General features: G+C 44.8%; 1 protein-coding gene across 1 annotated transcript; it reads left to right on the top strand.

Annotated features, from left to right (window-relative positions):
• Positions 1-1,559: 1,559 nt before the first annotated feature.
• On the top strand, positions 1,560-8,271 carry pex11g (peroxisomal biogenesis factor 11 gamma). Its single transcript, XM_078556082.1, has 4 exons — positions 1,560-1,835; positions 3,501-3,679; positions 5,242-5,313; positions 6,739-8,271. Exons 1-4 carry the CDS (start codon positions 1,596-1,598, stop codon positions 6,956-6,958), a joined length of 711 nt encoding a protein of 236 aa, XP_078412208.1. The 5' UTR covers positions 1,560-1,595; the 3' UTR covers positions 6,959-8,271.
• Positions 8,272-11,696: the final 3,425 nt, after the last annotated feature.

Raw genomic sequence — 11,696 nt, 5'->3', positions numbered from 1 at the left:
CAAATATAAATTGTTTTTCGTGGTGTTGGTTGAGGGATAAATTTTGGCCAGTCCAGCAAGAGATCTCTTCAAATAGCCTTGTGATATTTTTAATGTTCACCTGAATAGGCAGATGGGGCCTAGGTTTAATATCTGACCCAAAAGGCAGCACATCCGACAATGCAGCACTCCCTCAGTACTGCACTGCAGGTGTTCGCCTAGATTTTCGCGCTCAAGTTTTTGGAGTGAGGAACTCAAACCCACGACCTTCTGAATCAGAGGGGCATAGATAGGGTGGATAGGGAGCAGCTGTTCCCCTCAGTTGAAGGGTCAGTCACAAGGGGACATAAGTTCAAGGAGAGGGGCAGGAGGTTTAGGGGGGGATGTGAGGGAAAACTTTTTTACCCAGAGGGTGGTGACGGTCTGGAATGCACTGCCTGGGAGGGTGGTGGAGGTGGGTTGCCTCACATCCTTTAAAAAGTACCTGGATGAGCACTTGGCACATCATAACATTCAAGGCTATGGGCCAAGTGCTGGTAAATAGGATTAGGCAGGTAGGTCAGGTGTTTCTCACATGTCGGTGCAGACTCAATGGGCTGAAGGGCCTCTTCTGCACTGTGATTCTGTGAAAGGACAACCAACTGAGCAACAGCTGAGCAGAAAGTTAGGCCATAGCTAATGTACTGTGTATAGCTCTGTTTAGCAGGTTACATGAAGGGTGTGATCGCAGAGAGGGTACAGACGTTTATGAAGACGTTGCCAGGAATAGACAATGTTAGCTACGAGGAAAGATTGGATAAGGTGCAGTTGTATCCTTTAGAACACAGGAGGCTGAGGAAAGGTCTAATTAAGCTGTATAAAATTATGAAAGACCTAGATAGAGTGGATAGGAAGTATCTATTAGCAGAGAGGTCAATGACAAGGGGACCAAAGATTAATTGGCAGCAGAGTTAGAGGGGAGAATTTTTTAATCCAGAGGGTGATGGGGTTCTGAAACTCACTGCCTGAAAGGGTGGCAGAGGCAGGAACTCTCATCTCAACACTTGGATATGCACTTCAAGTGCTGTAACCTACAGGGTTCCGAACCAAGAGCTGGAAAGTGGGATTAGGCTGGATAGTTCTTTTTTGGCCAGGAGAGAGACGATGGAGCCAATGGCCTCCTATGCTGTAAATTTTCTATATTTCTTAGGGAAAAACTGTTAATATCTGGTAGTAAAGGCAGGTTTTATCTCAGGCATACCCATAATCAGGAATATTTTATTTAAAAAATAGTTGTTTCTCTAACTACTTGGAGAATTATTTTATTTTGAATCTCCTGGACTTTACATCCCCTTTGAGGTTTTTTTTTGGGCAGGCACAAAAGTCCCTTTAATGAAGCCCCGCCCTCCTCGTTACTGAGCAACCAAAAAAAGGTCAGACGGTTGACCGTTGGCGCATGCGTGCATCAGACGGGGCGGACAATGAAAGCCCGCCTCCTTCAGTGTGATTGACATCTCGAATACAAAGGCGATTGGTCCAATTCACGGGTAGGCGGGCATAAGAACGAAGCGTTTTTGGATTGGCTGGCAGAGATGCCAATCAGAGGGCACTGGGTTCAAGTCCCTTTCATTTGAGGAATGGAGGCGGTGGCTAACGCGCTGGAGACTTACCGGGGCCGCGACCGGCTGGTGCGAACTGTGTGCTACAGTTCGCGCCTGCTTGGCGGCCTCCTGCTGACGCCGGGGGCAGGCCGCCCCGAGCTGGGCCGCCGGCTGCTGCTCATCGCCCAGGAGCTCAGCAACTGCAGAGCAGCGCTGAGGCTCTTCGATGACCTGTCCATGTATCTGTACTCGCGGGGTTATGGGCTGGGCAGCACGGTAAGGGCCTGGGGGCCGAAGTCTGAGGGAGGGAGGGAGGGGGGGGGAACTGAGGAGAGAGGGGCGGAGTCCAGGGGGGGATGAGGCGGGGCCGGGCCAGGATATTGGGAGAGGAGAGGTGGGGGTTTTGCACCAGGGGCGGGGCTTGGGGAATTGGGGGCGGGGCCAGTGAGAGAGAGGCGTGGGGCCAGGGGAGATGGGAAGGATTTGAGGAAGTGGGTGGGCCCAGGAGCAGTCACATGAGAGAGGGGGCGGGGCTTTGAACCTGTGGTGGGGGGGAAAGGGCGGGGCCAATGGGAGAGGGGTAGGATGAGAGGGGTGTGTCCGGGGGAGAGGGCGTGGCCAAATGTTTTATTGGGCGTGGCCTGGGGTATTGGGGCGGGGCCTATGGGCATTGGTGATTCCCATGCAGAGTTGCAGGGAAGTGATGAATAAAGAGCTTAACATTTTATGATGAGGCCTTTCTGACCATTTGCCAATATTCTGACCATGAAAGTACGAAATGGAGATCTTTACACTGTTGAGGCTGATTTTTCCTTTTATTCCCCTCAATTCATTATGTTTAATGATGTCCCTTTCAGGATTATACTGTGTCGCCCAGCTCTGTGTCAACTAATCCACACAGTGGCAAACAAAGGCTCGTGTTAAGTGTCAGCGTGGTTCAGTTGGTAACTGTCTCTGCTCGAGTCATCAGGTAGCCACAGGGAATTGAGCATAAATTCTAGGCTGAAACACCGTTGCACTGCTGAGGGAGTGCTGCGCTGCCAGCAGTGTCGGCTTTATCTGGTCATTTTTGTTTGCTGTTTGTAGGATCTTGCTGTGTACAAACTGTTTTCATACACGAAAAGGAAGACTTGCATTCATATAGCCGCTCGGAACAACCCAATGCCGCAGCCAGTGTCAGACATTTACAATCCGAATAGTGTTTTAGGAAAAGCAACAGCCACTTTATGCATAGCAAGCTCCCACGGATGACAATGACCATGGAATCTGTTTTTTGCAATGTTGTCTGAGAGATAAATATTGATCAGGAGAACTCCCCTGCTCTTCTTCGAAATAGTGCCATGGGATCTTTTATATCCCCCTGAGGTCCCAAAGAGCTTTACATCCAGTGAAGTATTTCTGAAGTGTAGTTACTGTCGTAATGTAAGAAAGGTGACAAGCCAATTTCACACAGCAAGATCCCAAAAACAGCAATGTGGTAATGACTAGATAATCTGTTTTGTGATGTTGGTTGAGGGACAAATATTGTCCAGGACACCAGGGGGAGCTCCCCTGCTTTTCTTCATAATACTGGCCATGGGATCTTTTACATCCACCTGAAAAGGCAGATGGGGCCTCAATTTAATGTCTCATCCAAAAGGCAGGCACTTCTGACAGTGCAGCACTCCCTCAGTATTGCATTGGGGATTTTTGTGCTCAAGTGCCTGGAGTGGGACTCGCACACACAACCTTCTGAGTCAGATGAGAGTGCCACCAACTGAGCAACAGCTGACACATTATCTCATCCAAAGGACAGCACTTCCGACAGTGCAGCAACAGTGACTCCACTTCCAAAGTCATCTATTAACTGAAATGCTATGGGATGTCCGAAGGATGTAAAATACATTGTATAACTATTAAAAGTGTAATGTTGATTTTAGGTTTTCTTATTTTCCTCCAAAGGAGGAAGATGCTATTGTGCGGTTACTTTCTATAACGGGGAACCTGGCAGATCAGCTCTATTATCCCTGTGAACACCTGGCCTGGGCTGCTGATTACAAAATCCTCAACCTCAACTCGGGCAAGTGGTGGACATTCAGTAATTCATTGTGGAGTCTGTCACTGGCGCTGGGAGCTCTGCGGTGAGTGACACTGAGTTAACTCTTTCCTTTTTTTCTGTTGCCATTAGAGAAAACGACTCCATTGTGACACAGGTGAAACCCCAACCCAGTAAGCTCCCCCAACCAGCAATGTGATAATGACCAGATAATCTGTCATTGGGTGAGAGTGAGCAATTTCTTCTCTGAGGGGCATTCATCTTTGGAATTCTCTTCCCCAAGAGAACAGTGGAGGCTGGGTCATTGAATATATTCAAGGCTGGGTTAAACGGATTTTTGATTGACAAGGGAGTCGAGGGTTATGGGGCAGGCAGGAAGGCAGAGGTAAGGTCACAATCAGATCAGCCATGATCTTATTGACTGGTGGAGCAGACTCGAGAGACCTAATGGCCCTCTCCTGCTCCTATTTCTCATGATCTTGCAAGGACACCATGGAAATCTCCTCTGCATTTATTAATGCCATTTTACACCCAGTTGAGAGTGCAGACAAAGCCTTGATTTAAGGGCTTGTAAAGAATGCACCTCCGACAATGCAGCATTCTGGATTTTGTTCATGTCTCTAGAGTTGGACTTGAATCCACGACCGGCTGACTCAAGATTCTATGCACTAAACCACAGCTGACAACATTGAGATTCGTGGGTATAAATCGCTTGGGATGCCTGTGGATTAACAGGGGGGAGTAAACTTCATTTGTGGCTTGGCATCCTTCCCGTGGCCGAGATTCCACGATATCTGTACCCCGAAAAGATTGAAAGTTTGGGGTGCTCTGGGTCCTGTGGATAAAGCCAGTGCCTGGTAATGTACTCAGCAATTTAGGCCAGATCTGGTTCCCCAATACTGCTGAGGTGACTGATCTTGGCAGAATGGCAGTGTCTATGTTCTATAGACAGGGACAAAATATATCCAGGGTTCCAGTTCCTGAATGTTGCACAGTTCTCAATCCCTGCTGGGTTGGCTTAGACTAGGTTGTGATGCTATTCCTGGTTGGATAGCCAGTCATCACTTATGATTGGGAATGTTATGTGTCACTGGACTGGAAGCCTGGGTTAATGATCCAGAGTCACAAGTTCAAATCTCAGCACAGCAGCTGAGGATCTGAAATTCAGTTGATATTCATTAAATAAATCTGGAATAAAAAGGTGGTATTAGTAATGGTCCCCATGAAACTGCCAGATTGTTGTAAAAAATCCATCTGGTTCGCTATTGTCCTTTAGGGAAGGAAATCTGCCACCCTTACATGGTTTGGCCTATATGTGACTCCAGACTACAGCAATGTGATTGACTCTTCACTGCCCTCTGACATGGCCTAACAAGCCACTCATTCGTTAGGAAGAGGGTCATCTCATGCCTCTCGAGGGCAATTTGGGATTAGCAATAAAAACGGACCTTGCCAATGTCGATCACATTCTGTGAATGAATTAAAGAAATGTATTGCTTAGTAATGAAAGTTAAGGAACAGGGAAACCATTGTGGGGAGGGAGGGAAATGGATTCTATTTTTTAATCTTTAGGGTTTGATAAATATCTAGTCAGTTAACACACAAACGGAAATAATTTGTTTGTTTCCCCCTTCTTAATGCTAACAGATCCTTCAGAGTTGTGCAGCTGCTGAAGAAGAAACTGAAGGGAAGCCAGAATAAAACTTACCTCAAAACAGAGTACGGTGAAAAACATGGATAATTATATTGAATGTTGCAAAGAAGTGCAGCTCTAATAGGGAGGTGTAGCTGATTTACAGTGTTACAATTATGAAGTTTATAAGATTGTTATGTTTTTGGGGCTGTGTCTTTAAAGTAAGGTAAAATGAAGGGGGTCATGTGACCTGTCCTGAAGCCTATAGGCAATAGGAGAAGGAGAACATTTGAGGGAAGTGGGGAATTTAAAACCCCTGACTCAGAGTAGGACGTGGTGCAATACCTCTGAACTTCCAAGACAGTAATGAAAGATGGGAAAGGCGGAGCTGCAGAAGGGTGGGACAGTCAGGGTCTAGGAAAGAACGTGAGAGGAAAGGTCAATGACCAGAGCAACCTCTGTAATTTTGGGAAATGCAAAAGAGGTTGCACTGGGGAGAGAGAGGTTAGAGGTGCAAGGTTAGAAGGAGAATCACCTGACACCAAGCTTTTCTTGTAACCTGTCCAGGATTATATGAGAGGGGATAGTTCCCTCGGATCGTTCATACTTATTCAGGAAAGGGAGAAATGCAAAGAGGTAATTTAGTAATCTGAAGAGATTTTTATGATTGTCATTCTCTTTTGAGGAATGCACATAGAATTATTTTTATCCTTCCCCCATTGCAAGGAAGTGCCTGACGTCTGATTGGCAATTCCCTCTGATGTCAGTTTGGAAACTTGGGAACAATAATCCTACATTCCATGGTGCCCTGCCACAATGTTCCACAAAGAACTCAATAAATACTAACTTGTCTGTGTGTTTGCAGCCACTTTCAGTGAATTCCAGCCAATTACTGGGGCCCACAGGCACTGTAAATCAGACAGTGTAAAAACATACTGGGCTGTGCTGAGGCAAAGCTCTACTGGCAAGTACGATTACAAATTTCATCAGCATTCTGTAGTTTGGCACCAATTGGAAGCCAGGTGTTTGTCTCACTCAGTGAGGAGATGTACACAGTCCATGTGCCTCTTACATCTTGGTACCGTTTCACACAAAGGGTGGTAAACGCCGGGAATACTCACCATTGCCGCCCCTGTCCACCAACCCCCTGCATAAGGCTATGGATGCTGATCTAAATATAAGATAGCCACTAATAAACCCAATGAAGAATTCAGAAGAAACTTATTTTTCCAGGTAGTGGTAAGAATGTGGAAATTGCTACCACATGGAGTAGTTGAGAGGAATAACAGCTGCATTTAATGGGATGTTAGATAAACACATGAGGGAGAAAGAAATAGAAGGATATGCTGACAAGGTTATATGAAGAGCTGGGTGGAAGGGGATTTGTTTGGGCATAAGCACCAGCAGGGAGCAGTTGGGCCAAATGGCCTGTTTCTGTGCTGTATGTGTTTACATATGTCGGCAGATATTGTGTTGATAACGTGTTTTTTTTTTTAAATGTCACCCCCTAGAGAATCGAATAATATGGGCAGGCGGGGATACCAAATCCGGATGCGAGCGGAAATTCTCAACATCATCAGCTGCCTGGCTGACCTGGCAAATGCCATCCATTGGATGCCACCAGGCGTCTTGTGGGCAGGGAAGTTTCCCGAGTGGCTGGTGGGACTAATGGGGATGGTTTCCTCGGTGATCGGTCTCTACCAAATGTCCTGCAACGCCAAGGACCTATGACAGGAGAGGTGCATGATTTTGACCTGGTTAATCTGGCACCACATGGTGGTTTCACACAATGCCTGATCCATTTTATTGACGTGCTCGGGAGGCCATTGATTTTTTTTTTGGAGGAAGAGGCATCTCCACGTCACTGAGTGAAGCCGCAGACAGCTTTATCACCTCCTCCCACCGCTGGATCTCAGCCATCACAGTGGAGAGCAAGAGCGTTAAGTCTTTATTCTGGTGAAACCCTGGCTCTGCTCCCAAGACTGTCATCAACCGGCTTATCCAGCCTGACACTGACAAGACACTTTCACTTCCTTTCTGCCAAACTCAAAGATACCTCCATTTTGGACCCAGTTTATGAATATCCTGTCCCACCCCCCTCCCCCGAACCCTGTGCCATAGAAACTTACAACTTAAAAGCAAGCCATTAGGACCATTGTGCCTATGCTGGTTCTCCAAAAGGATTATCTGTTCCCACTCCCCATTTTGTATTTACTCAGAACTGTGTTGAGGGAGTTTCCTTTGGACCACTTATCTGCTTTTGGGAATAAAATGTAGGTCACAAACTTTTCTCGTGACCTAGTGGCTTAGACGTTGCACCAGTACGGGCCAGGGAGGTCTAGAACATGACCTCTGCTCTGTGCCCCACCTCAGCCCCTGAGATGGGGGCTCTACAGATGGGCCCAATACGCCCTGGGCCAGAGAGTAGAACAATCATTCAGCGACCCACTCTAGGCCAGCACTTCCACTGGAAATATATGTGTGCGCCCACTTTGGGAAAGGCAGAGATAGGGCTCAGGGAAACATCTGTTTCAACGTTCCGATCTCAGGAGATTTGCGGAGAATGGCCACTGGAGGCCATCCCGACATGAGTCACCCCTTTCGGAAGAAGAGCAATGATGAATATTGGGTAAAACTAAAAACTGAAACATTTTTTGCAGGTGCAGCAAATTTACTTCATTAAAACACACAAACTTAACCCAGCATTCACTATTTCAAATGTTAAGTTAAAACACAGCGTTAATTTCTAGGCATATGTATTTTAATTAAACCAGCAGAGCCCTGTTTGTGTTATCACTTGTTTTTTCTGCGTAAGGGAACAGTCTCCCAGGGACCCTCTCTTCTGTCAAGTGTCCTTAGACAAACAAAGTTACCATTACAGAAAAGCAGAAAATGTTACTGGAACACAGCACCACTAATTGTTCAACAAATGTGGAAAATGATAACTGATGGTCAGAAATTTAACCTACGGCATAAAAAAGTTTCAGAATGCTTTTTTAAAAACCCATATGCAATCTTTTCAATAAAAACACATTTCAAGTTTTGCTTTTCCCTCTTGTTTGCGATTTTTCAATGATGATTATAAAGATTTGTGTCCTCAATTTTCATTGAATTATCACCACACTGTAGAACAAATTGCCTAATTTGTGCTGTGAAAATTTGAATGATCTAATCAACTGAATTTCAGGAAAATGAAATTTCACAAATGTGAATTATCAGTTCATTTAAATTGACGGTACAGTTAACTGAAATAATTTTAACTTGGGAGAGGGTGAGAAACACACCTGTTATTAGCTGTTTTTATATTGCTCAATGTTATTAGTTCCAAATGTCCAGATCTTGGGCAGCAGACAGCAAGTAAACTACTCAGGGTGACTTGTATTTTATTTTAAGCTGCACTTTGCTGGCTGTAGCTCAGTGAGTGGCACTCTCGACTCTGAGTCAGAAAGTTGTGGGGTTGAGTCTGTCTCCAGAGACTTGAGCACATAATCTAGACTGACACTCCCAAATCAGTAATGAGGGAGTACTGCATTGTCAGAGGTGCCACCTTTCAGATGGCTCCATCAGCTGTCTCGGATGGAAGTAAAAAGTCTGATGCCACTGTTTCATAGAAAAGCGGGGAGTTCGCCAGTGTTCTGGCTAATATTTATCCTTCAACTAACATGATTATCTGATCGTTATTGCATTGCTGTTTGTGGGAGCTTGCTGTGCGCAAATTGGCTGCCCAGTTTCCTACCGTGTAACAGTGACTTTACACTTTGAAAAGCACTTCATTGGCTCGTTGGCTACAAAGCACTTAGGCATGTTAGGGATGTCCTGAGTTGTGAAAGGTGCTATAGAAATGCAAGGCTTGCTTTGTTTATTTGTTAAATGTGGGAAGATGCTATTGGTATTTCTGCGGGGGACTCAGAACGTTAAGAACTGGCCGCAGAATATGAAAGCAGACCTACAGGTTACTTACTGAGCATCACCTCTAAACATAAGCTGTGAATGATGTAACACGGTTGAAATTAAAAGCAGAAAACACTTGGTATAGGCGGCGCCTGAAAAGAGAAAAGGCCGCCTCTTTGTATTTATCCTTTGTTACTGTTTCACCAAGAGGCCCAGAGAGTTTATTATGCAGGATTTAAAGAGGCACCTTCTTCATGGAACTTTCATTTTGTGGTGGCTTTAGTTCCAAACATGATGCAATCGTGCTGACACGTTGCCACGGGAATATATATCCTGACTGAAGGAAAGCCTTGTTCATCCTTGAACAAAAAGGCTTGACAAAGAAATGTCAAGGGAGAGCTTATTGAGATTCTACGGGCATAGATAAGTGAATACATGGCTACAGTAGTGTAGTGGCTATACTCCTGGGCCAGAGAACATGAGTTCAAAGCCCACCAAAACACTGTCTGTAAAAGTGACCATCGTGCTGTCAGATTATCGTAAAAACCTAACTAGTTCACTGATGTTCTTTAGGGATGGGTGTTACCATTCTACCAGTTTGGACCTATATGTGACTCCCTTTCCAACCAATGTTGGTTTGACCCTTAACTGACCCCTGAAGTGAAATAATAAGCCACTTTGTTGTATCAAACAAGGGATGGACAATAAATGCCAGCCTCAGCAGCGATGCCTACGTCCTGAGGACGAGTTCTTAGAAAAATAGTACACTTAACCACAATCTCTGTAACCAGGGACATGATCTGGAGCTCAGAGCTGGAGAGGTGAAGGGGGGAGTTTGGATGTTGAACCAAACATGTTGAATATGTGGAACAGTGAGTAGTGTTGACCAATCCAGGAGGGATTCTAATTGATATCTGGCAGAGAAGGCTCTGAAAAATAGAGCAACAATTTATATTTTCCCAACTTTGGGACTGACTGGTTGATCCAGCAACAGTTTACATTTCTATAGCACCTTCAGCGTAGTAAAATGTCTCAAGGTGTTTCACAGGAGCATAAATCAGACAAAGTAAGAGCTATTAGGATAGATGAACAAAAAGGTGCAAAGGAGTGATGGAGTAAATTTGAAAAACCAGAGGGATTAATTATAAAAAAACTCAATTATCTAGTTATTTTAAGATAGGTATTTTACAGGGGCATTTAAACAAAAGCCAGGATGATACACTGTTTAACCAGCACACTACATATATCTTTATAAAATCAGCAGATGCATGGGACTCATCATAAGGATGTAATCTTATCTTCAAGTAAAGGCAGTTATAAAAAAACTCCTTGAGCTTTCAAATTGTTGTTTATTATGTCTAAAAGCCACCACCATATGAGATTACTGCCTTGTGAACACAGCCAGGTATCTACACAAACTTAGACTTTCCAAAACAGACCAGCAGTGAGGTAATGGCACATTAGAAATTCTTATAGGCAGCCCGCCAGAAATTTACTCTCCATCTTCCTTCACTGTTTTGTAAAGGAAGAACGTGTGGATACATAGGGGCAAAGAGCAGATGGAATGGGATTAATTGGATCGCTCTACCAAACAGCACTGGCATGATGGGCTGAATGGCCTTCTTGAGTGCATTATGATTCTATGAATTGTGTTATTTGGAACATAAATTTTGGAACCCTTGCTTTTCCTGATATATATAAATAGTCTAGATCTTGATGTTCAGGGGGCAATTTCAAAGTTTGCGGGTGATACGAAACTTGGGAGTGTTGCGAACTGCGAGGAGGACAGTATGGAACTTCAAGAGGACACAGACAGGTTGGTGGAGTGGGCAGATAGGTGACAGATGAAGTTAATGCAGAGAAGTCTGAGGTGATGCATTTTGGTAGGAAGAACATGGACAGAAAATATAAAATAAGGGATGAAATTTTGAAGGGGGTGCAGGAGCAGAAAGAATTGGGTGTGTATATGCATAGATTATTGAAGGTGGCAGGACAGGTGGAGAGAGCAGTTAATAAAGCATATAGTATCCTGGGCTTTATTAATAGGGGCATAGAGTGCAAGAGCAAGTAGGTTATGCTGAAGTTACATAACAAACTCATTAGACTTCAGCTGGACTATTATGTACAGTTCTGGGTGCCACATTATAGGATGTGAACACATTGGAGAGACTGCAGAAGAAGTTTACAAGAATGGTTCCAGGGATGAGAAACTTCAGATATGAAGATAGACTGGAAAGGTTGGGAAGGGTCACCTTGGAGGGAAGAATGTTAAGAGGAGATTTGATAGAGATGTTCAGGATGATGAGGGGGCTGGACAGAGTAGATCGGGAGAAGCTGTTCCCACTCATAAAAGGATCAAGAACGAGAGGGCACAGATTTAAAGTGATTTGCTAAAGAAACAAGTGTAACATGAGAAAAAACTTTTTCACACAACGAGTGGCTCGGGTCTGGAATGCACTGTCTGGAAGTGTGGTGGAGGCAGGTTCAATCAAGGCATTCAAGGGGGCATTAGATGATTTTTGAATAGAAGCAACGTGCAGGGGTACAGGGAAAAGGCAGGGCAATGGCACGAGGTCAT

Source organism: Cetorhinus maximus, chromosome 13, assembly GCF_964194155.1.
Source record: "Cetorhinus maximus chromosome 13, sCetMax3.hap1.1, whole genome shotgun sequence".
NCBI lineage: Eukaryota > Metazoa > Chordata > Chondrichthyes > Lamniformes > Cetorhinidae > Cetorhinus > Cetorhinus maximus.
The sequence above is the reverse complement of the archived record's forward strand: the minus strand, read 5'-3'. Positions and strand labels throughout refer to the sequence as shown.

What these genes read in the sequence shown, in the direction of transcription:
- pex11g (XM_078556082.1), top strand. Translation starts at nt 1,596, where the DNA reads ATGGAGGCGGTGGCTAACGCGCTGGAGACTTACCGGGGCCGCGACCGG. An exon ending in CTGGCGCTGGGAGCTCTGCG is followed by an intron (nt 3,680 to 5,241) that starts GTGAGTGACACT and finishes TAATGCTAACAG; the next exon opens with ATCCTTCAGAGTTGTGCAGC. An exon ending in AAAACTTACCTCAAAACAGA is followed by an intron (nt 5,314 to 6,738) that starts GTACGGTGAAAA and finishes GTCACCCCCTAG; the next exon opens with AGAATCGAATAATATGGGCA.